Source organism: Vitis riparia, chromosome 1 (assembly GCF_004353265.1).
Source record: "Vitis riparia cultivar Riparia Gloire de Montpellier isolate 1030 chromosome 1, EGFV_Vit.rip_1.0, whole genome shotgun sequence".
NCBI classification, from domain to species: domain Eukaryota; kingdom Viridiplantae; phylum Streptophyta; class Magnoliopsida; order Vitales; family Vitaceae; genus Vitis; species Vitis riparia.
In genome coordinates, this window is record NC_048431.1 from 1,026,187 (window position 1) to 1,048,372 (window position 22,186).

Here is a 22,186-nt window from a genome sequence, read left to right on the forward strand (position 1 = left end):
TTTACTAAAATTTGTGTAAGAGATAATCAATGTTATGTTTAGTTCTTAGAAAACGTTAAGAAAAATAATTTTATCATATTTAGTTTCATTATGAAAAATTTAACAATAAAAAAACTATAATTAAAATTAGTTAAAAACTTATACATTTTCATATTATTTAGTGTTTATGTAAGAAATGATATAAATAAAATAAATTTGAAGAATCATATAAAAATAATTTATTAATTTTATATATTTCGTTTTTTACTTTTTCTTTTCTTCCCTTTTTCCAATCTATTTATTTTCATTCGTATTTTTCCTTAAATTTTCCAAAAACCAAATATAATCTAAATTAAAAATAATAATAATAATAATAAGGATGGAAATGCTTGAAAAAATCTTGATACTTACTAGTCTCTTTCCTTCCATTTCATTTGTTAAAAAATTGGGTAAATATGCCATTGAAGAATGGAATGGAATGAAATTTGTAAAGCTTCCCAAGCTCATTTCATATCTATCACAATTGGAACACAAGGTTAGGTATAAAAGTGCTAACCCCTACTCCATACTTTGCTTAATTTATGATGCTACAAATTTAAATTTTTTTGTGAAAATGAAGTTAAGGAATTTCTAGGAATATATATATATATATGTTATTCAATGGATTAACTTGATACTTAATAGATGCTTAATAAAATTTAATACTTATTATTTAATGACTTAAATTGATTTTAAGTTAAATTATTTTGAAGTTGTTGACTTAAAACATATTACTTATTTTTTACTTTAAGTATTAAGGTTGTTTGGTAAAATTAACTTAATATTTATTCTAAATTATTAAATTAACATATTTACCCTCATTAATTTTAATGAATATTTTTATTTTTATTAATCTTAAACAATAAATTTATTTGTTAAAGATTCATATTTAAAGTATTAGAAATATATAAGATAACTACAAAAATATTCATTATAAAATATGAGTTATGAATGTAAAGTTATACTTGTAAAATATACTCTTACCAAACATGGGTAAAATAAATAAAAAAATATTTGAGATTAAAAATAAGTTAAATATTTTAACTTAATACTTAAAGTTATTTTTTACTTTAAGTTATGATATTAAATTATTTTATCAAATATGTTTAATCTACTTCATAACTTAAATTAAGTTATTCAATAATATTAAGTCTAAGTTGATTTACCAAACACCCTCTTACTAGTCCCTCTCCTTCCATCATAATTTCAATTAATAAACATGCTACTGAAGAATGGAATGAAATAATATTGGCTTCATCTCACCAAACAACTTTACTACATAAAATAAGTTTATTCCATGTTTGTTATCAAGATACTAACCCCCACTTTATACCTTGCTTAATTTTCGACCATACAAATTAAAATTCTTTATGAACAATTCATTAAATTGCCTAATAAGCTTATGTTATTAAATATGTTGGCTTAATACTTACTAAGCCCTCTTGTTCCATTTTCAATTAGTAAACATGTTATTGAAGAATGGAACAAAATGGAATGACATTTACTTCTTCTACATAAAACAAGTTCATGATTCCATGCCTACCACAATTCCAAAGAACAAGAAAAGGTATAAAGCTGCTAACTCCTATCTTATACCTTAATTTATGACAATACAAAATAAGGTTCTTTGTAAAAGTAAAGTTGATGTAATTGCCTTAAAACACACACCATTAAATATATTGGCTTGATGGTTAGTAGATCTTCTCCTTCCATTCTACTTTCAATTAGTAAACATGTCATAGAAGAAAAGAATTTTTGTTGCATGACCTTTAGGCCTGGTCTACTATTTGGTGGCTTTAACAATATCATATGGTAATTGTTCAAACTTGAAAAACCTTTGTCTTAATAGTCAAAGGAGGTGAATGGCTGGAAATTTAAAATTTTAATATATGAGTTGAATTTCTTATCCAATGGTCACGAGGGAAGCTTATGTGCAATGAATGGGTTAGAAGCATTTGAGAAAGATAGGTCCATTTGGATTTTCCTAGATTGCATCCGAGTGAGTAGTGTTATATTATTCGCTCAAGGTACCGAGTAGGTCAAACCAATTTCTCTAAGTATTTGTACCTCAAAGAATAAAATGATTTTTATTTCCTCTACACAATAATATCATGTTTACTTTATTCAAAATAAATTAAATGAAAAGCAAGTCATTCCACTTCCTTTGCAGTCTGATATTTACTTCACTTTTAATGTAATTATGGAATTAAAATAAGAATCCATTTGATAGTGATTTATAAAAGTATTTTTAATGTTTTTAGCACTTAAAAATTATATATCATTTAAATGTTAGAAATATTATAAATATTTTTTAAAATCATTATCAAACGCACTATAAGTATAGGTTCTACCTAATTTTGAGGAAATCCATTCCTCCAAAATAGAGAATCGGCCTTGCAGGCTACCCAAAGAAACCAAATCTCCTTCCTGCAAAAATCAAGATTTGGAATCTTCTTACTAAATTAGTATATTTATTTTAAATTAACATGATGACATATTAATTATATTAAATTTAGACATTAATTAATATATAATATTGAAAATTAATATTTAAAAATACAAGTTCACTTTGACCTTAAATGCTACAATTTTAGAATTATTATTATTATTATTTTTTATCTTAAGTGCGATAGTTTTAGAATTATATTTCATAAAATATTTTTAAAAAAAACTATACTATTCGTGCAAAAAGCCCCCGGATATCTTTTGGGATTCTTCGTCCTCTGACGTGTCCCTTTTTCTTGCCCGGGGTTCATTGATAGAGAATCAAATCACTACTTTAAACCCTCTTGATAACGGCCCCGGTTTGATCTGTTTTGACATGACATAATGGGTCAGCTGCAAGCCGCAGCCCATTTGTCAAAAAGGGGCCTAGGTTCTGGGATCTGGTACTTGCCAGAAGCATCCAGGCCCATTACCCACCCCATATATATAGGATGTGTCCTTTTTACTCATTCAGGTGTTAGACAATGTTTCGGAATATAGTTTTTGAAAATAATTTTTAGACACAGTTTTCAATTAATTTTAGAAACAAAATTAAAAAAAAAACTAAAACGTGAATAATAATGATCTTACCATTTAAATAGACATGAAACAATTTTTAAAAATTATTATTATTATTATTTTTTACTTTCGATCTCTATGATTGAATATACACAAATAAAATCTAGGCTTTAGAACAAAAAAAATATATATAAATAATAAGAGCAAACATATAGATAGAATGCGATAAAGAAATAAATTAATGGATCAAAATATAAAATAATAAGACATAATGAGACCTAAATGTATATATAATCTGACTTAATTAACTACACTTTTTAATAATCGGATCCATAAATATAATATCAAACTCATTTTCTCAATAGAATTAAATTATGTAATTATATTGCAACAACTATTCCTACCCACTAAATTTGCACTAAGAGCCTTATATAACAAATGCCTTTTAACTCTAAATCTTCCTTTTAAGATTTTATGTTGAAATTGATGGACAAAATCTTAGCACAAACATATAAATAAATATTATATAGAAATCACATAAATGTTTAACACTTGTCACATGATTTATCAATTTATTTAATATTTAGATATAATTTAAAATTTACATTGATATAAAAAATGGTTTAATAACTGAATTATATATATATTTTTTAAATATTTACCCTAAGAAAAAGGAAAAATATAAATACTTAATTGCTAACTATGGATATTATTTGAGAAAATAAATATTAATTTCGCCATTATTTATTTATTTATTTTTCATAACTATTTCAATTTTCTCTCTCTTAAAATTATGTCTGATCGGCCGAGAAGCTGCTTCGGTGTTTTTTCTTCTGATTTTGGACTGACGCGTTTGTCCTCCGGAGCTGCTCTGTTCTCCTCAGCTATCCCCTTTCTTCTTCTTCTTCTGCTGAAATCGAGCATCTCCGAATGCCCATCACGAAGAGTAGTCTCAGTCTCAGGAAGCTTTCTTCAATCCGAAACTCGTGTAAGTTCCCATACTTCTGTTGGTTTTTTTCTTTCCGCAGCAAAACGACTCTTAGCCCATATGAAAGCGACGCTCCAATTCCTGATCAGATCTTCAAATCGGCTTCCCAAATGGGTTCTTACAAATCAGGCGATTCCACTTTCTATTCCCTCATTGAAAACTATGCCAATTCCGGCGACTTTGGGACTTTGTTTCAGGTTTTCGATCGAATGAAGCGCGAGCGCAGGGTGTTTATTGAAAAGAACTTCATTTTAGTGTTTAGGGCTTATGGGAAAGCCCACTTACCTGAGAAAGCCATCGAGTTGTTTGGTAGAATGGTGGATGAGTTTCAATGTAGGCGAACTGTTCGATCATTTAACTCGGTTCTTAATGTTATAATACAAGAGGGTCTTTTTCACCGAGCTTTGGAGTTTTATGAATGTGGGGTTGGTGGGAAGACGAATATTTCCCCCAATGTGCTTAGTTTTAATTTGGTTATTAAAGCTATGTGTAAATTAGGATTGGTTGATAGAGCCATTGAAGTGTTCAGAGAAATGCCCATTCAGAAATGTGAACCCGATGTGTTCACTTACTGTACTTTGATGGATGGGTTGTGTAAGGAGGATAGGATTGATGAGGCGGTTTTGCTGCTGGATGAGATGCAAATCGAAGGTTGCTTCCCAAGCTCAGTGACATTTAATGTGTTGATTAATGGGTTGTGCAAGAAGGGGGACATGGCCCGTGTGACAAAGCTTGTGGATAATATGTTCCTCAAAGGGTGTGTTCCAAATGAAGTGACTTATAATACGATTATCAATGGCTTGTGTCTCAAGGGGAAGTTGGACAAGGCGGTTAGTCTTTTGGATCGAATGGTTGCAAGTAAATGTGTGCCTAATGATGTTACCTATGGAACACTCATCAATGGACTCGTTAAGCAAGGAAGATCTGTTGATGGAGTCCGTTTATTGAGTTCTTTGGAGGAAAGAGGGCATCATGCGAATGAATATGCATATTCAACCCTTATTAGTGGGTTGTTTAAGGAGGAAAAGTCCGAAGAGGCTATGGGATTGTGGAAGAAGATGGTGGAAAAAGGATGCCAACCCAATATTGTTGTTTATAGTGCTCTAATAGATGGTTTGTGTAGAGAAGGAAAATTAGATGAAGCCAAGGAAACTCTTTGTGAGATGGTGAATAAGGGTTGTACACCCAATGCTTTCACCTATAGTTCCTTGATAAAGGGTTTCTTTAAGACGGGTAATAGCCAAAAAGCAATTCATGTGTGGAAAGAGATGGCCAAGAATAATTGTGTGCCTAATGAGATTTGTTATAGTGTACTCATCCATGGCCTATGTGAGGATGGGAAGCTGAGGGAGGCTATGATGGTGTGGACACACATGTTGGGCCGTGGACTTAGACCTGATGTTGTGGCTTACAGTTCAATGATTCATGGCCTATGTAATGCTGGTTCAGTAGAAGTGGGTTTAAAGCTTTTCAATGAGATGCTCTGTCAGGAGTCTGATTCTCAGCCAGATGTAGTCACTTATAATATACTTCTCAGAGCTTTGTGTAAGCAGAATAGCATCTCTCATGCCATTGATCTTCTAAACAGTATGTTGGATCGAGGTTGCGATCCTGACTTAATTACGTGTAATATTTTCTTGAACGCTTTGAGAGAGAAGCTGAACCCACCTCAAGATGGGAGAGAATTCCTAGATGAGCTTGTGGTCCGGCTACATAAGCGGCAGAGAATTGTAGGTGCTGCCAAAATTATAGAAGTGATGCTGCAAAAGTTTCTTCCTCCAAATGCCTCCACTTGGGAAAGGGTTATTCCAGAACTTTGCAAACCTAAGAAGGTTCAAGCAATCATTGATAAGTGTTGGAGCAGCCTGTTTTTCTAATTTCATGAGCCAGACTTTCAGTTGTGGTAATATTCTCTCTGGTGACTTTATTCTTATACCATTAAAACTATTAACAGACAAGACTTTTTTTTTTTTTTTGATAGGAAACGACAAAGTAATATATTAATAGAAAAGAGAAGTACAAGAGAAGGATGAGGAATCCTCCCACCAAAGAAAACTAGTCTACAAGAAACCAAAAATCAGAAATTACACTGTAATAACGAACAACTACTCTAGGCTAAACCAACCCATCGGAACTACATGCCGCTAACCAATCAAGTTGTAACACAATAAGGGGGGTTCCCTTAAAAACCTTGGAACAAAAAGCCCAAAGAGAAGCAAGGAAAAAAATAGAATCCCAAAGACTCTTTGGATTCCTTGCTTTATCCTAAAAAATCCTCACATTTCTCTCCGGCCACACAACCTAAATTAAAGCTATGCACGCAGCTTGCCATAAAACTATCCCTCTCCTCGATAAACCAAAGCCACTGAAAGTGATGGATAGCATGTCGGAAATGCTCGTCAGGGGAACCCAATCCGTCTTGGCTAACTGAAATAATCTGTGCCATAACCCCAATGTCAAAGAACAATGTAGGAAAAGATGATCTGCTGATTCTCCATGCCTCCACAACTTACAAATATCCGGACTAAGGGCTTTGTGAGGTCTTCTCAATTGTAGCAAGTCATTAGTATTTACCTTCTTGTGTGCCACCAACCAGACAAAGGACTTAACCTTGAAAGGGACCTAAGAATTCCAAATGAACTTGGTAGGGAAAACTGGAGGAGAATTAGAGCAATGAGATAAGGCAAGAAAGAAAGACTTGACTATAAAAAGCCCTGAAGAAGATAAAGACCAGGATCTCGCATCTGGAACCGAAAATGTCAACTGCAAACACTCAAGTGATCGCATGAGACCTTCTAAATCTTCTATCTCAGGATCGAATAGGTTGCGACGAAAGTTAAAGTTCCAAGAGAAGGGACGAGTAGATCCGAGAATTGAAGAAATGAGAATATTTTTATCCATGACTACTCTAAATAGTATTGGATATTGGGAACTCAAAGATTGATCCCCCCACCACAAGTCTTCCCAGAATCGAATTCTATCCCCATTTCCTACCACAAACCGAGTAAACTTGGAAAACTCCTAAAAAACTTGTGAAATAGCCTTCCAAGGACAACGATGTGACCATCTTACTATTGTGTTGGCATCCCATCCATTAGAGTGTGATCCGTAAATGCTTGAAATAACCTTGTGTCATAAAGCTGAACCCTCCCTAGGGTACCTTCACAACCATTTCCCTAAGAGTGCGACATTCCTTAGAACTATCTTCCCAAAACCCAAACCCCCTATTGCCTTCGGTTTATACACTACATCCCAACTAACAAGATGATCTCTTTTTCCTTCCCCAACCCCTGACCATAAAAATTCCCTTTGCAATCTAAATTAACAGACAAGACTAGCGACTAAATTTCTGCTACAAAGCAAATAAAAAATTAAAATAATAAAATATATCTAAACTGCTGCTGATTTAAATTTAAAGAAATATGAATGTGAAGATACATGTAAAGCATGCAACTATAAACTTGATTAAGCAAATAGAAAGAAGGATTTAATTTTTTGACTTCCTTTCTCTCTTTTTTTTAAAAAAACAGAAAGACAGATGTTTTACCGTGCATACACACTATGGTTTGGTGAGATGGTGTCCATTCTTAGGAAAAAAATGAAGAAAATAATCAGATGAGATGATGAAGCACTTGTCAGTAAGCACAACAATGGGAATTAGGGTATGCAATTTGTGTTGTCACTACCATCATATTGAAGGGATGACAGAATTATAACATTTCAATACAGGTAAGAAGCATTTTCACTGCCCTATATATTTTGTCTGTGAATAAGTCAATTTTAGGCATTCTAGAGAAATGAATGATGCATCATTTTGTAGGAGGTTGTTTACATGGCACCCGTAAATGAAACAATTTCATGTTTTTTCCTGAATAATCACCCTGTACACGAGACACATTCCAATTGCTATATAAAAGGAAATGTTAATGACTCAATTTACATTTAATTTTTAAATGTCCCCTAAAAACTTATGATATTTGGTATAATGTATATGATATGATTATGGAATGTGTAACATAAAATATTTCTTACGCAATGATGCATATCATTAATAAGTATCTCTGTGTCTTACAGTACATATAAGATACACAACTGTAAAAAATTGATACACAATATTAAACATAAACATGTTTGACTATTTTCAATAGTTTTCTCTAAAAATCAAGTTTGAAAATTATTTTCTTAGAAATGCTTATTATATTAATTCTTTAGAGTTTGTGAGAAGGAGTTGAAGAGAGGGAATAATTCTACTTGGTTATCCAAGATGGTAAGAGGGAGGGGAGTCTAAGTTTGCATCTGATCTTACATGAAAATGCTACACTTGTGTTGGTAAAGACACATAGAAAATTGAAGTTTATTTGTAATTGTTATTCTTTTGAATATTAGAGAGATGTTATTTGAGTAATTTGAATGTTAACCTTGAGGAGAGTCAGAGACAATGAATGTGTACTTTGGCTTAATATGTTTTCTTATACTTTTTATATTTTGACTGTTGCTTTTCCTTCAGGGAACAAAATGATATGAATTTAGATAGTTATAACTTTGAAAATGACATATAAACACACATAGACACACAAATATCAACAGTCTAACAATTATATATTTATATATATGATCACACTTTCCTTTTTGGTGTATTTGCTTAGGAACTTATAGGCACTTGAAACTTCTGATATAATAACATTTATTAGCAGATTATCTCGAAATAAGAATTGTCGTTAAAAATTCAAAAAATTTATTTTGTGGATTTTATGTTGAATATGTTTATTAAAATGTCATATTTTGTTAAATTGATTTCAATGAGACACTAGCATTCAATGTGTTTACATTTTTTATCTTGACCAATATTTACATCTTGTATGCTTACTATCTTCTATGAATTGGTTATGTAATTTTTTTTTTTGATAGGCAAAATTTTGTCCCCATTGGGACTTGAACTTGGAACCTTCCACAAACCCTCCCCATCCCTTTACCACTTGAGCTAGGCCTCAAGGGTTTTCATTAATTGGTTATGTATTGCTTTATACTTATTCTTGCAATGCATATGTGGTCACATAGTATACACAATTTTTTTAATATTTATTTTTAATTATGTAAAGGAAGGAAAATATTAATACATAATATGAAATGATACTCACAAGGAAAAAAAAGTGCGACAATGCCTCTTAATGTTCTGGAATTGTGTTTCTCATCAACTAAGAGTGTCATCATTGTTGTCCTTGTTTCTCAATTCTTTTGAGGTCAGCATGCTATCTCATGAGAAAAGGTAAGTTTGCTATCTTCCTATCTGAAATACTGAAGGGAGTCCAAAGGGCTATGAGATTTGGGAAGAATGGTTGATTATTTGAAAGAAGCCAAACCAAGTTTGTTGGGTTTCAGGCTTTACTGATTTGAGTTGAGTAGATTGATTATGTCAGTGAAATTTCTACCGCACATGTCTATAAAGCACATATTTTATTGAGGGGCTTCACAACTACTGATGCACAAGTCTAAATTGTAGATAGGTAGTTTAGTTTTGCTGGTTTCATTGGTGGGGAATTGGGTGCTTTTTTTTTTTGGGTACCTCTTGTATATCTCATATGTAAATAAGGCACACCCCCTTTTTGTTATGGGCTTTATATCATAGTTTTTTGTTTTCCAATGAAAAAAATTTATATATTGATGTACAGCCTGGTAGGAGTGGTTGTCATTGAGAACATGAATCTTTTCCATTCTTGAGAGCTCTATTTTGCACCACATCTCAATCACAATGGTAATCTTTTGGAAGCCAACCTATGAAATCTTCAATGAAGATATATTTTTTTTTTGACTGAGAAAATGACTTCACTCATGTTTTTATGTCTTTCATGCCAAAGTGAACCAGTTTCCTGATCAATTGTTCTATTTCACTGTCCAAAACCTCTATATAGCTAAGAATTCCCAAGAGTGGAATCAACTATCAATAATGAGGCCTCAATATTATCATTATGTGAATCCAGATTAGAAGGAACTTAAATCTTAGAACCAGCTCCTTCCAGGCTGGGGTTCCCAAAAAACAAGTTCCTATGGGAATAAATATGTTTTCTTATATTATATTAGAAACAAATATTGTCAAGATATTAATTTGAAAAACTTAACTACTCTTTTTTATAGGAAAACTGCAAATGTATTGATTAGAGAGAAGATGTGAATAACAAAAGCATATAAGAAAAGGGCAGATTTGGAGTCCTGCCCTCAGAAGAAGGAAAACAGAAAGAGCAAAATTATAAACAATCTTAATCCCCAAAAGCTTGACAAGGGAACACATAATTCCCAACAAAAAACATCATTAGACTGAGCTCCCTTTTTAGCTAAACTTGTCACCAAATTCATTAGTTGATGTAGGCTTCTGGTTATAGAAAACCACCATATTCCTTATTAATCCTTAATTTTGTTGATCTATTAACTAAAATGCCAAGAACTTCTCCAATCAGATAAGACCCAAAGCATGAGGATAAAAGAATCTTCCTTTACAATAAAATGCAGAAAATTTCCATGATCTCACGCACCCTCAAAAAGAGGCTGAACTCTCTGCTTCTATGGCAAGCCCATATCCAGGCTTAGAATAAGGTTGATTAAGAACATCCTTATGATTTCTTATGGCCCCTCCAGTGCTCATTTGGCCTGAGCTCAAAGGATACCAATCTCATCAAATTTTTTTAATAATCTCTATTGTCAAGTCTTTTAATCCGGCTTCCAGTGGCAACTAGTGTATCTGCCTCAGTGTTTATGGAGAATTTTCAGCACGTCTTTCTGGGGATTACATCTTTGGGCTAACAACCAGTCTCACAACCATTTTTATTTTTTGTTTTAATTTCTTTTAATTTTATAATTTTTATTTAATATTGAAAAAGGGATTTCTAATCTTGTCAGTCCTCCAAACACCTGTGATTCTATATCCCATAGGAGGAATCAGGATAGCTTTCTCTGTATCAACTGTGAAGACATTGTCATTTCCGCTAAACCCTACTTTATTCATTGATGGTGATTTTTAACTTTTAGTGACGTTTTTCTGCTTATGTGTAGAATACCTGATAGATTGCACTTGCAACATCACGAGGCATCAGATAGTGGGGTCAAGCCTGTAATTCGCTAGACAGGGATTTCAAAGACTCATTGATGATTATGCCAATTCCATTTCCAAGGCTACTTCAAAGAGTGGCTTGTTAGATACCTGTTAAGAAACAGAAGAAAATGCTTTCCTTGATAGTGGTGTGGTCGAGTCACCAGGTTGTACTGGCCAGACCATGAAGGATGGGGAGGTGGAGGTTTAATCATCAGACCAGACACGACTTTATCCAGTCCAGAAAACTCATCTAGCAAAAGTGGTGAAGCAAGAAGAAAGCTAGTATTCTTGAAGCAAAGGCTGCAAGTAAAAATTAATCTACCACCACCCTAAAAATATTAATCACTTTTTAAATTGAAGTGCATATAGATCTTGTCTGTGCCAAGAGCATGACTGTTTTGGACCCAGGCAAGCAGTAGCATGGTTGTTGATGCCGTTCCTCAAGCAGTGGGTACCTTGATTTTGTCTGTGTTGCAACCCAAGTAAAAATATGGATTTAATCCATGGAGGCTTTCTTTCTTTGCTGAGGAACTTTGATGGTCTGAGGTTTAAGACAAGTAACAGGTTGAGCAGGACTTGTTTAAGTGCTCACTTGAACAGAGGAATATTCTCAGAGCTGGTGGAGGACCTGAGTATTCAACTCCATGCAGTCAAGGCAACAGTAATCTCTCTTCTAACATAGAAAGTCCTTGACGGTCTTTTTTTCACTTTTGAGCATCCCCAACTTAATACATGTGTTTCTGCAATTTCATTAGGTCGTATGGTTGTATGATAAAACTGATAATGACGTAAAAGAAATTGTTAAAGCCGTATTTATTTATTTATTTTTGCAGTTGTTTCATGAGGATTCATCTGCTCCTGGAATCACAACTATTGAAACGAGATTTTATCATAACAGAAATTTAAACTGATAGAGCAGATTGACTATTTAAAGCTATTTGCTCTCTTAGCGGAGAATCTGAGTTAGCTTGAATGGAGTTTAATTACCTCCTTCAAGGGAATGGATTGTAGTTCATATTCTTTATCTTGCTAAATATTCATTTCTTGGAATTTTGAGCGAAATAAGGGTTTTCTTTACTTTGCTTTATGCTGTGGTGAGGGCTTCAATGGTAGGTTTATCATATCCTATTAGATGCAATTTTCCTTTGCCGCTCCCTTCTTTTCCTTTTGTGTTTGCTTTTCCTCCCAGTCATGCAACATATTGAAAATATTTTTCTATATAACTGCAATTTTTATTGATCTGCTAGCCCCAAGAGGTGTAACCATGTAAAGGAAGCTGAGAGTTGTATCTTGTCTGCCAAATAACAAGATATTCTGTCTATAAAATGTCAAATTTCAGTCTATTATCATTCTCATGTCATTATTATCTGCCAGTTGTAATATCCTTCTAAGATGCACAGATTCTCACTTCCAACATTCATAGGAATGATCCCTCTTTCCATTACTAACAAATAGATGAGTTTTTCCAGTTACTACTGTTACAGTTGGAATAATTTCACTACTCCAGATCACTAATATGAGGAGCTTGTAGTGTACTAGTTTGAAACAGATGCAGAAAGAATTCTGAAGAAGGATTCTTTAACAGTGGAAGATGAGGGAATTCAGAGATTCAAGGCCCTGTTTTTCCCATGTCTCGATCATTAAACTTCAAGGATTCTGGCTTTTGTTGTTGATGGGCCACATCATAAGTTGCATGGAGACCAAAGAAGACATAGTAAACCAGCATTAAAACAGTGCAGACACCGAATCTTATGAAAGCCCTGGACTCCAGAGATCCCATGAGAAAGAGATTTGTTGCAATCGACAAGGATGGAAGCCATGGAACAAGTGGAACCCCCCAAACCTTTGGCGTCCTCTGCTGGGGCAGAAACACTGAGATCCCTGCAGTCCCCAGGACCCAGAGAGGAATGGTGATTGCATAACCAACCCAACCATTGGGATTCAATCCCCAGTAAGCTGAAGTCCCCATGGAGGAAGCAACAATTATCAGCAAGAAAATTACTAGCTTCAAGAGGTTGATACGTGGAGTAACCCCTGTCACATAGTATCTCCTCACAAGAAGTGCTACTGCCATCATCATGAAGACAAAGAGTGTGCTCACAGATAACAAGCTTGCCAAGACATCCAAGCTTGAAAAGAAAGCGATGAGGGCACTTGAAATGACAATCAAGAGTGTAGCATTTATAGGGGTTCCTGTTTTTGGGTGCACCAGAGCAAACCATGGAGGGATCATGTGGGCTCGTGCGATATGAGTAACATATCGTGCCTGTCCAAGTGCCCCAACCAGAAGAACAGTGGTCATCCCCTTCAGGGCACCCAGAGCTACCAGGTACTTGGCCCACTTCATACCCACACTTTGAAATGCAACAGAGTAAGCTGCTTGTCTGTCAATGTCCCTGTAGTCCTGCATCATACTGAGCGCAAGCGCCATTAAGCAATATATGACAGTGATGATTGACATTGATCCGAGCAATCCTAATGGTATATCTCTTGATGGGTTTTTTGTTTCTTCAGCCATGGTGGCGATATTGTCAAATCCTCCATAAGCAAAGTATACAATTGCAGCTGCTTGGAAGATCCCTTTAGCCCCGTAAGGCAAAAAGGGTGTCAAATTTGAAGGGTCAGCATTAGCAAACCCTGCAATGATAACAAACAAAATCACTACAGTATTTATAGCAGATGCGATCCAATTGAAGACTGAAGTCTTCCTGGTGCTGATCATAGCAAGCGTTGCAGCAATAGCCAGAACTGCAACAGCAATTGGGTCCAGCAGGTTGTATCCCTTTGTGAGATTTGTGTGGATTCTCAATGAGTTGGTGGGACGGTTCAGAAGGGTTGTGAAGTAAGAAGTCCAAGCCCTGGCAACTCCTGCACTTCCAACAATACTTTCAAGAAGTATATTACCAGCTGTTATGAATGCTGCAAAGTCTCCCAATTCTATTCTCAGGTACGCGAATGACCCACCAGCTACTGGGATTTCTACTGCAAATTCCGTGTAGCAGAAAACAGAGAGCAGTGCTGAAACACCTGAAGCCACATAGGACAGGACTATGGCTGGTCCAGCATGGTCATGAGCTTCTTGGCCAGTAAGCACAAAGATACCAGCTCCAATGACTGAGCCAAACCCGAACCAGGTAAGATCCCACCACGTTAGGCAACGTTTCATGTCATTCTCACTTTGTTTACGCATCTCCCCAATCTCATTGGCATCTTCAGATCTGCTTGTGAGGCGGTCCTTGAACCGAAAACATGTTTGGGAAAGCGCTGAGCGGTAGTTGGCCCAGTTTTTGAATGACTCCTCTGGTAAGAAATCTTGTTTGCTCCATCTCCAATAGCCTCTTGGTTGGATCTCATCACCCACTTCTCCCATTGAACCCATCACTGCTTCTCTAATGGGTAATGAAGACAAGTGATGAATGCAAGACCCACTGCTGCTAGAAGCCTTTTTATGACTCTGGAATGTAATGTTTCTTCTGTAAGAGATTACCTCTGACTAATTGAGCAATGAAGATGAGACTTTTTGAATTGTTGTGAATTTCTAGTTGGCTAGATACTAGAGATTGAGACAAAATAAACGCCTTATTTTCTATGGGTGGTGGGGGCACATGGCTTGGATGATAGCACAAAGACTAGTCAGATGACAGATGAGATGCGATATCTTATCGTAAAATCCTGGATCTCATTTCTTTTTTTCAGTTGAAAGTGAAGATACCCCCTTGGTTTTCTCATTATATTTGTCTTTTTCTACCAAAAATGAGGAGATTCCATGGTTTCTCTCCAAGCCTGCCTTCCCCTCCACACCAGAATGAAGGCAATATTGTGATAAGATATGGTAAATCATCCTCTAAGTTAAGAGTCCCGTGGCAATGCTTGGATGCAGTTTTGTCTTTTGTCTGATATTTTTTAGAACAAGATTTTGGACAAAGTGGTTGTTGGCTTCTAGCTTGAGAAGTTGAATTCATAATTCAAGAGAATCAAGGGATTTTTTCTTCTTTTTAATTGTAAGAAGATTACTAATCATTCTAAAATTACTCAGGTACAGTCTTACCTAATTTGATGTAAATATTTCTCGATATAATCAACATAAATTTAATAATTAAGATCTCTTTTTTGGAAAGTCCTTTTACCTTTGTGACAAGTTTATATATATATTTTTATTATTGATATCAAATTGGCAAGAGTTTCGGGCTTTCCTTGTGGCATTACAGAGACAACCCACATGCCCCCAATGGCTCCATCCCATTCTAGTAATTATAATATTTTCCATCTCATATCAAATCTTTATTTATTTATTGTTATTAATATTTCAATCAATTTGGCAGAAACCCTTACATGTAAGTTGACTTGGTTGTGAATGGGAGTGGGCCAGTTGGATAAAGATTTTCAAACTTTCTGGCGATTACGTCAGAAAAGATTCATGAGTGCCCAATGCGTTGGAAAAAACTCACTACAATCCAAAATGTGTACCACTTGGCTCCTAGAAAAATCCCCACACGGAGTTGAAGATTCCATTTCTTATCTTCATCTGTTCCCTTTCCCTACCACTTCAAGTGAATGCGGGGCTCACCTAGAAAATGGTGACTCCTAAAATCCAAAGATACACGGGCTTGCCTTGTTGGCTGATCATGACCAATTCAATTTTTTTTTAAAAAAAAAAAAAAAAAATGGGAGAAAAAGAAATGGGATGAACCAATTTATGATCCAAGACATCCGTAACATTTGGGTAATTGTGTTATGTGAAAGTTGGATAAATTATTTCATTATTTATCCCATTTATCCTAACTTATATTCAACCCCTTGTTATCACACATTATGGACCATCACAAAGGAAACATGATTTAAATGTGTTGACTTGAAATGTTAGGTTAGCATTGACTCCAGATGTATTGATTTGAAATGTTGGATTAGCATTGACTTGAAATGTTGGATTAGCGATTAACTCGGGGCTCCACAAAGTCATCAATTTAAATAAAATAAAAAAACTATAAGGCGTTAAATCAACAATGCATATCAAATTTATTTGTACTAGTGTTTTAACACCTTGTCTCTTGGGAAGTCTTAGAAAAATACTTTTGAAGAAAAAGAACCAACAAATGCAGCAGGAATTAGCAACAGATGAGAATGTTCATACATCATGAGTACCTCCAGTTGAAAACTATTCTTTCAACCCTCATTCAGCATTCCTTTTACATTTCCCACTTCCTACAAAACCAAAAATTAAAAAATAAAATATTAAAAAAAACAACAACTCAGTTCTGTGGAAAAAAAAATGGTTCATCAGCAAATCCAGACAAGTCCATTTGGCAATGTGATAGAACAACTAATGTTGATTATCAGTGTGCTTTCTTATTTATGATGCTTGTGCTTAACTTACCTGTGTTAGAATTCTACTTTTTTTTTTTCAAAAGAACAGCTGCAATTGTATCATGTCCAGGATTTCCAGGCCTTCTCCATTTTATTTGCAAGATATCTAATGGCATTAACGCCACCAACAGCCACTAGACCAGATACAGCCTGCCTTGCACTTGAAACCATAACCTTGCGCCTCAAAACTCCCCGCATACATTCTGCAGCCTCTTCCCTTGAACCAACCACCACTTTACGTATTACTCGTCCTGAAATTACAGCATAACATAAATGTCGTTAAAAAAATATGGAAGCATCATATTGGTGACATCTAAACATTTACCTTGGTATAAGCAAAATTGGAGGTTTGTACAAGAATTTCAAATATTATCTTTTTCAAAAGATACTTCAGAGTAAATGATGCTTTAGATCAGGTAAAGGAATAGAGACTGTAATTTATAAACCATACTTATGAATCCACTATGTACAGGTTGAAGTTTCTACCTGATTCACTGAGTTTCGTTTTCTCCCCTAGCTTCATCCCCATTTGGCTTCGAACCTTTGAAGGAAGAGAAGAAACAAGGGAACGAGCTACAGATAAACCACAATCCTGGGGTTGAGAGGTCAAAACATATCAGAACATTTGGATTTTGGAGCCAAGTTTGAGAAAAATCATATCATACTAGATAGTGAAAAGACCAAGCTTTCCGCAACATAAAACTAAAAGCTAGCCAATAATAAGTTCATCTATTTCTTGTATCTCATTGTGATCCCTAGAGCAGTGTGCTCAAGGCTGGAAAAAAATTCAGCATGACTACTTAATGAAAGGAGGTCCTTTGGAGAGGAAGTATCACTTGGTTAATTGGGTACCTGCTTGTTTGAGTAAGGAGAATGGTGAATTGGGGTTAGGAAAATTTCTTTTACTAAATAAGGCCTTTTTGGGGAAGTAGTTATGGAGAGTTACCAAAGATAGGAGTGCCTTTGGAAGCAGATTATTGCAGGGTAATTTGGGGAGTCAAATCTGTTGTCCTAGCAAAATCCCCACACGGAATTGTTAAGAAATGTCAAGATTCCAGTTCTTATCTTCATCAGTTCCCTTTCCCTACGAAAGAAAATTCTTGAAGTGAATGTGGGGTTCACCTATAAAATGGTGACTCCTAAAATCCAAATATATTGGTTTGCCTTGCTGGCTAATCATGACCTATTCAAAATTTGTTTTTTTTTTTTTAATTTTTTTAAAACTAAAATCAAAGGAGGTAATATGAGAAAATATATATTTTTAAAAAAAAAAAAAAAGAGAGAAGAAAAAAATGGGATGAATGAAATTATGATCCATAAGATGTATAACATTTGATTATTGTATATTATGTGAAAGTTGGATAAATTATTTCATTAGTCATCCTAGCTTATGTTCAACCACCTGCTACCAACCTATCACAAATGAAACATTATCCTTCAATGCTTCCTGAGTACTTGAGGTCCACCCCAAGTTTTGATAGGAGCCATTTATACATTATCTTTTACATAATAAAAGAAACAAGTTCATTACGTAACATACTCTTCACTGCTTCTCTATTAATGATCATCAGATAAAAGGAACTAATGTTTCAAGAATCTCCACTGTACTAACATAAGATACTCCATGAAGAAGTCAGAGGGCAGACAAGAGAGATTGATTATTGGAACAATAAACAAGGAATGTCAAGCTCTCTTAAAAAATTGTTAAAGAAAGCAAAGAAGAAAGTTCAATTTGGGAATAACTTAGGGTTCCAGACAGACCTGAGATATAATTGCTTGATGACCATCAGATGAGGAGAATCGTAATAACCCTTTGGCTCCATACTCTTCTAGCAATGGTTTGTACATTGTTTGGAATAAATCAAACTGCACTTGTACAATCTTCTTCACCTGAAACAGCTTGCGTAAATTAAAAAAAAGTACTTCAAGAGAACAAAAGAAACAATGTTGCTATTCAGCCTGCTTAGGCTAAGGAAATGCAATATCTAACATAAGCCACAGGTGAAAGCTTTAAGACTATAGAGGTATGCCATTAGCAGTTATGTTCTGAAAACATGCAACCCAGCCGAGGAGGAATCTAGACCTTAAGAAATTATCTTTGATGATGGGAATTATCTCAAGTTAGCTAGGTTTATCTATGTTGTAACATTATAATATTATATCTGGTGGCAAATAGTGTTCATCAAAAGTAGTTCACAACTTTGAAAAATATATCTTAACTTCTAAGAAACGAAACCAACTATAACTCATTGAAACCCATCTAATAGATGCAGAGAGTCAGCAATATCAGGCTTGTCAAACCTATTAAAATCTACATGTTTCCCTCCTCAGATCTACACAAGCTGTCATGAAGCTTACCTTGTTTCTGTCCTCTGCAAATAGCATCCGCAAGTCACCCATATATGAGAGGCTACATATTTTGGCATACAGATGTTCCTGCATGAGCATGAAATAAATAAAAATGGTCTATCAATTCTAAATGACTAGGCTGTGACCAATAAACAAACCTCAGTGAACTTGGCTGGCAAAAGGAGGAGGGCAGCAGAGATTGCACCCTTCAAATTAACAGAATTTAAATTTCCAATATCCAAATTATCCACGAGTACTTGGACCTGAAAGATATTGATGGAACTTTAAAAGAGAACATCAAACATGGACAAATGAAGTATATGAATAGGAGGAATGCCATGATCTCCCAATGACCAACATATATCAACCAATAAGTTGGCAAGTAATATCCACAGATGACTGTGAGCCTAAAAGCATAACCTTATAGCGTATATGATAAATTTGGATCTCAGAAGTTCTGACTCTGGAATATTTTGAAGTTAAAATTTTGTTAAGAAGTTATAGGAGGAATTTAAGAAAAGTTCAGAAAAAAAAAAAAAAAATGAAATGAATTTGAATGGGGAAAATGATTTGTCACAGAATTTTTCAAATTTTTGGGGTAGCCATGGAACAAGAAAAAGAGAGAGAAAATATGTAGGCAAAATACAGAGGGAATTTCTGATGAGAACCCTTTTTCCACCTTTAGGAAGATACCAGGATTTCCAGATAGCAAGATTTGGTTACCTACATTTCCTTGACCTTAGAAGGAGCTCTCCAGTAGTAGTAGTATGAGAAATATGGTTGGGGAAAGACCCACATCTAACACTGTTTTACACATTATGATTTTATGAGTTCACTATGCACGGAACACAATCTTGAAACATAGTTTAACCCTTATACTGATTTTATCCATTTCCCGTGCACTGAGAAAAAGGCTTCTAATGGTTGACAGACATAAACAAGGCAAAGAAATGGCTAGTTCGAAACCCTATCAGAGGGTGGCAACAGTATCAAATTATTCTATATTTTAAAATGTAGAATTTCACATGAAGCTTGCAGCACCTTCTCACAAGAAGCAAGTTTTGTAGAGGATCGTTTCTCTGTTGTCAAGAAAGAAAGAAATTGATAGGTAGAGATGCTGAAAGAAACAAGAAAAGTACAAAAAAAGCAGTATGAAGACATACAGGTTTTTGTAAACGACCACTTAAGTAGAATGTCTCCCAGTTCAGTACGTCCTCAACCAAGTCATGCATCCTAACAACTCCATACTTGAACATCTGCCAAAAATTGCTTAGAGGAGAAGGATTTTAGGGAGACAGTCAGAAATGCAGTAAATTAAGATATGGAGAAAAGATCTTAATGCACAATAAGTAGGACATCCAGCTCTCTTGCTGTCTCACTCACTCACATGCGTGCACACACACACACACACACACACACATACACACCATATTTCATGTCATTGAATAGCCAGTACCTCATCATTCACAGAAACAAATGGGTTGAAGTGTACTCCTACACCAATTTCATCTGCTACTTGAGTAATCTAATACAACCAACCAAGATATAAAGTGTTAGAGTTCATAAGAAACATATTCAAATACAAGAGAGACAAAAACAGTTTTACTAGAACCGCACCAGTTTTGCCCCTCCAAGGTACACCATCGATGAGGCATAGTGATCTCTGTTCATTTTCAGATTCTTGGTTGTACAGTAAACAATATTAGGGTTTTATCAGTATTTCAGAGCTCCTTTCTCTACAGGAGACCAGAAGAAACATCCATATCCAAACTTACCTGAGAATGCCATTGCATGGGATCTGATACACCAAGAATGTAATCCACCATCGTTGACTGAAAATTCACATACCGAATGTAAAAGTCAAACAATCAAAGAAGATATAGTCAAGGTAAAATAAATGTAAACATTGAAGGAAAAATATATTTAAATAACCTTGTTATAATTGTTTGGATGGAGAGCTGAGCCATAAACACAGCAGAACTCTACAGGGGGTAGAAATTTTAGGAGACTTGCAAGCTCAGCTTTTTTCTCCTTCTCCATGCTCATGCTTAATACTGACATGCGAACATGTATATCAGAAAAAGCAAATAGCAAGTAAATTCGAAATCTTGTAGCTTCAACATTTGCATGAAAACGAATTAGCCTAGTTTACATATGCAAAATGTGAACATAGTGTGCACACACCCATCTTTTACATTTCAAATTCTAGTAATTGCAACTAATGATAATTAAGATAGCAATAGCAGCAAACCCATGAAGTAGATATAATGCTTATTCAAAAGAAAGTAAAGAGATAATCTATACTAATTAACAATAACCATGCTCTCCATTTGTTGCTCAAAAGACAGACAGAAATAAAAACAACATTTCTGGTCACCGCTTTAACTAAGTTAAATATCTGAATAACAATAACATCACTTGGGTGGAACATTTAAGATTCAGTTCTGAAATTCAGTTTCATTTTGTAGATTTTCCCAGAAAGCAAACAGAGCCACAATTAAAATAGGTCAAGGGGGACTTGCTGATGATCGTACACAGATGACACGAGCTCAAATGTGCTAAAAAATTATGATCAACTGATTCTCAAATTCAAGAAATCATCAATGACAGCGGTATATAGACAAGATAGGTGAAAGTGAATAAGAATTTATATCAATCGAATGAATTGTGTCTAGCCAGCCCAAATCATGTGGTTATCAGTTAAAGCTTCCGGAGAGGAATTTCATCAAACAGGTGAACTGCAACTAGAAGGCCCAACCCTCACCACTAAGGGCATGCAAAATTTGAAAGATTGAAACTTCCATTTACATTTTCTCAGCAACCAAACACAGCATAATCCAATTTTTTTCCTCTACAGTTGAGAAGAGAACTCACATGATTTTGGGATGGGAGAGGGTTTAGGGTTTTAGGAATTCTATGATCATTTGAATCGTCTAATCACTATTTTGGGTGAGTAGCGGTGAGAGGGTAAAAAAGTCATTACGGTGGCCAATGGGGTACACGTGGTAAGATTTGATTGGATAAATACAGAAATTAGTTTTTAACATTTTAACGAGACTGAGCCTTAATTGAATAAAGGCTTCAAATTTCTTTGATTTTATGTGAAATTACATGAATGGGTCAAAATATTTTCTATTTCAAGTAAAATGAAACTAATATCTTTTATTTAAAATTTACTATGTACTTCTAATCCTTTTGTTTGGTATAAGAAAAAAAATCATTTAATTTGGCAATTCAAGTGCATAAAAAAGATTATTTTATATTCAAAATCTTTATTGTTGCAAATTTTTTTGCGGAGAAGAAAGTAAAAATTAAGTCTAGTAATTTTTTCCTTTTTCCTTTTATAAAAATAAGTAGAAATAGGAAAAAAAAAAGGGGGA

The 22,186-nt window shown here is 34.6% G+C and overlaps 3 protein-coding genes across 7 annotated transcripts; 1 reads left to right on the forward strand and 2 right to left on the reverse strand.

Moving 5' to 3' along the window:
• The first annotated feature begins 3,819 nt into the window (after positions 1 to 3,819).
• Positions 3,820 to 12,301, forward strand: LOC117912882 (pentatricopeptide repeat-containing protein At4g20090). Of its 3 annotated transcripts, none has more exons than XM_034827670.1 (4): positions 3,820 to 4,009; positions 4,099 to 5,912; positions 7,540 to 7,738; positions 11,054 to 12,301. In XM_034827670.1, the coding sequence occupies exon 2, from the start codon at positions 4,120 to 4,122 to the stop codon at positions 5,884 to 5,886; it is 1,767 nt and encodes a 588-aa protein (XP_034683561.1). In that variant the 5' UTR covers positions 3,820 to 4,009; positions 4,099 to 4,119; the 3' UTR covers positions 5,887 to 5,912; positions 7,540 to 7,738; positions 11,054 to 12,301. The 3 variants fall into 3 exon arrangements, with proteins under 3 accessions (XP_034683561.1, XP_034683552.1, XP_034683571.1); XM_034827680.1 differs by having other exon boundaries at positions 3,946 to 4,009; positions 4,207 to 5,912; XM_034827661.1 differs by having other exon boundaries at positions 3,823 to 5,912.
• A 208-nt stretch (positions 12,302 to 12,509) lies between these two features.
• Positions 12,510 to 14,644, reverse strand: LOC117912898 (cationic amino acid transporter 5). The gene has a single exon (XM_034827693.1). It carries the CDS (start codon positions 14,470 to 14,472, stop codon positions 12,703 to 12,705), a length of 1,770 nt encoding a protein of 589 aa, XP_034683584.1. The 5' UTR covers positions 14,473 to 14,644; the 3' UTR covers positions 12,510 to 12,702.
• A 1,418-nt stretch (positions 14,645 to 16,062) lies between these two features.
• Positions 16,063 to 21,783, reverse strand: LOC117911063 (phosphatidate cytidylyltransferase, mitochondrial). Of its 3 annotated transcripts, none has more exons than XM_034825241.1 (12): positions 21,681 to 21,783; positions 20,739 to 20,860; positions 20,582 to 20,638; positions 20,424 to 20,486; positions 20,263 to 20,331; positions 19,970 to 20,062; positions 18,965 to 19,069; positions 18,816 to 18,893; positions 18,219 to 18,347; positions 16,944 to 17,049; positions 16,468 to 16,708; positions 16,063 to 16,295 (listed from the first exon to the last, which is right to left on the reverse strand). In XM_034825241.1, exons 2-11 carry the CDS (start codon positions 20,850 to 20,852, stop codon positions 16,518 to 16,520), a joined length of 1,005 nt encoding a protein of 334 aa, XP_034681132.1. In that variant the 5' UTR covers positions 20,853 to 20,860; positions 21,681 to 21,783; the 3' UTR covers positions 16,063 to 16,295; positions 16,468 to 16,517. The 3 variants fall into 3 exon arrangements, with proteins under 3 accessions (XP_034681132.1, XP_034681124.1, XP_034681142.1); XM_034825233.1 differs by lacking the exon at positions 21,681 to 21,783 and adding an exon at positions 21,571 to 21,648; XM_034825251.1 differs by lacking the exons at positions 20,582 to 20,638; positions 20,739 to 20,860; positions 21,681 to 21,783 and having other exon boundaries at positions 19,970 to 20,075; positions 20,424 to 20,448.
• Between the last annotated feature and the right edge of the window lie 403 nt (positions 21,784 to 22,186).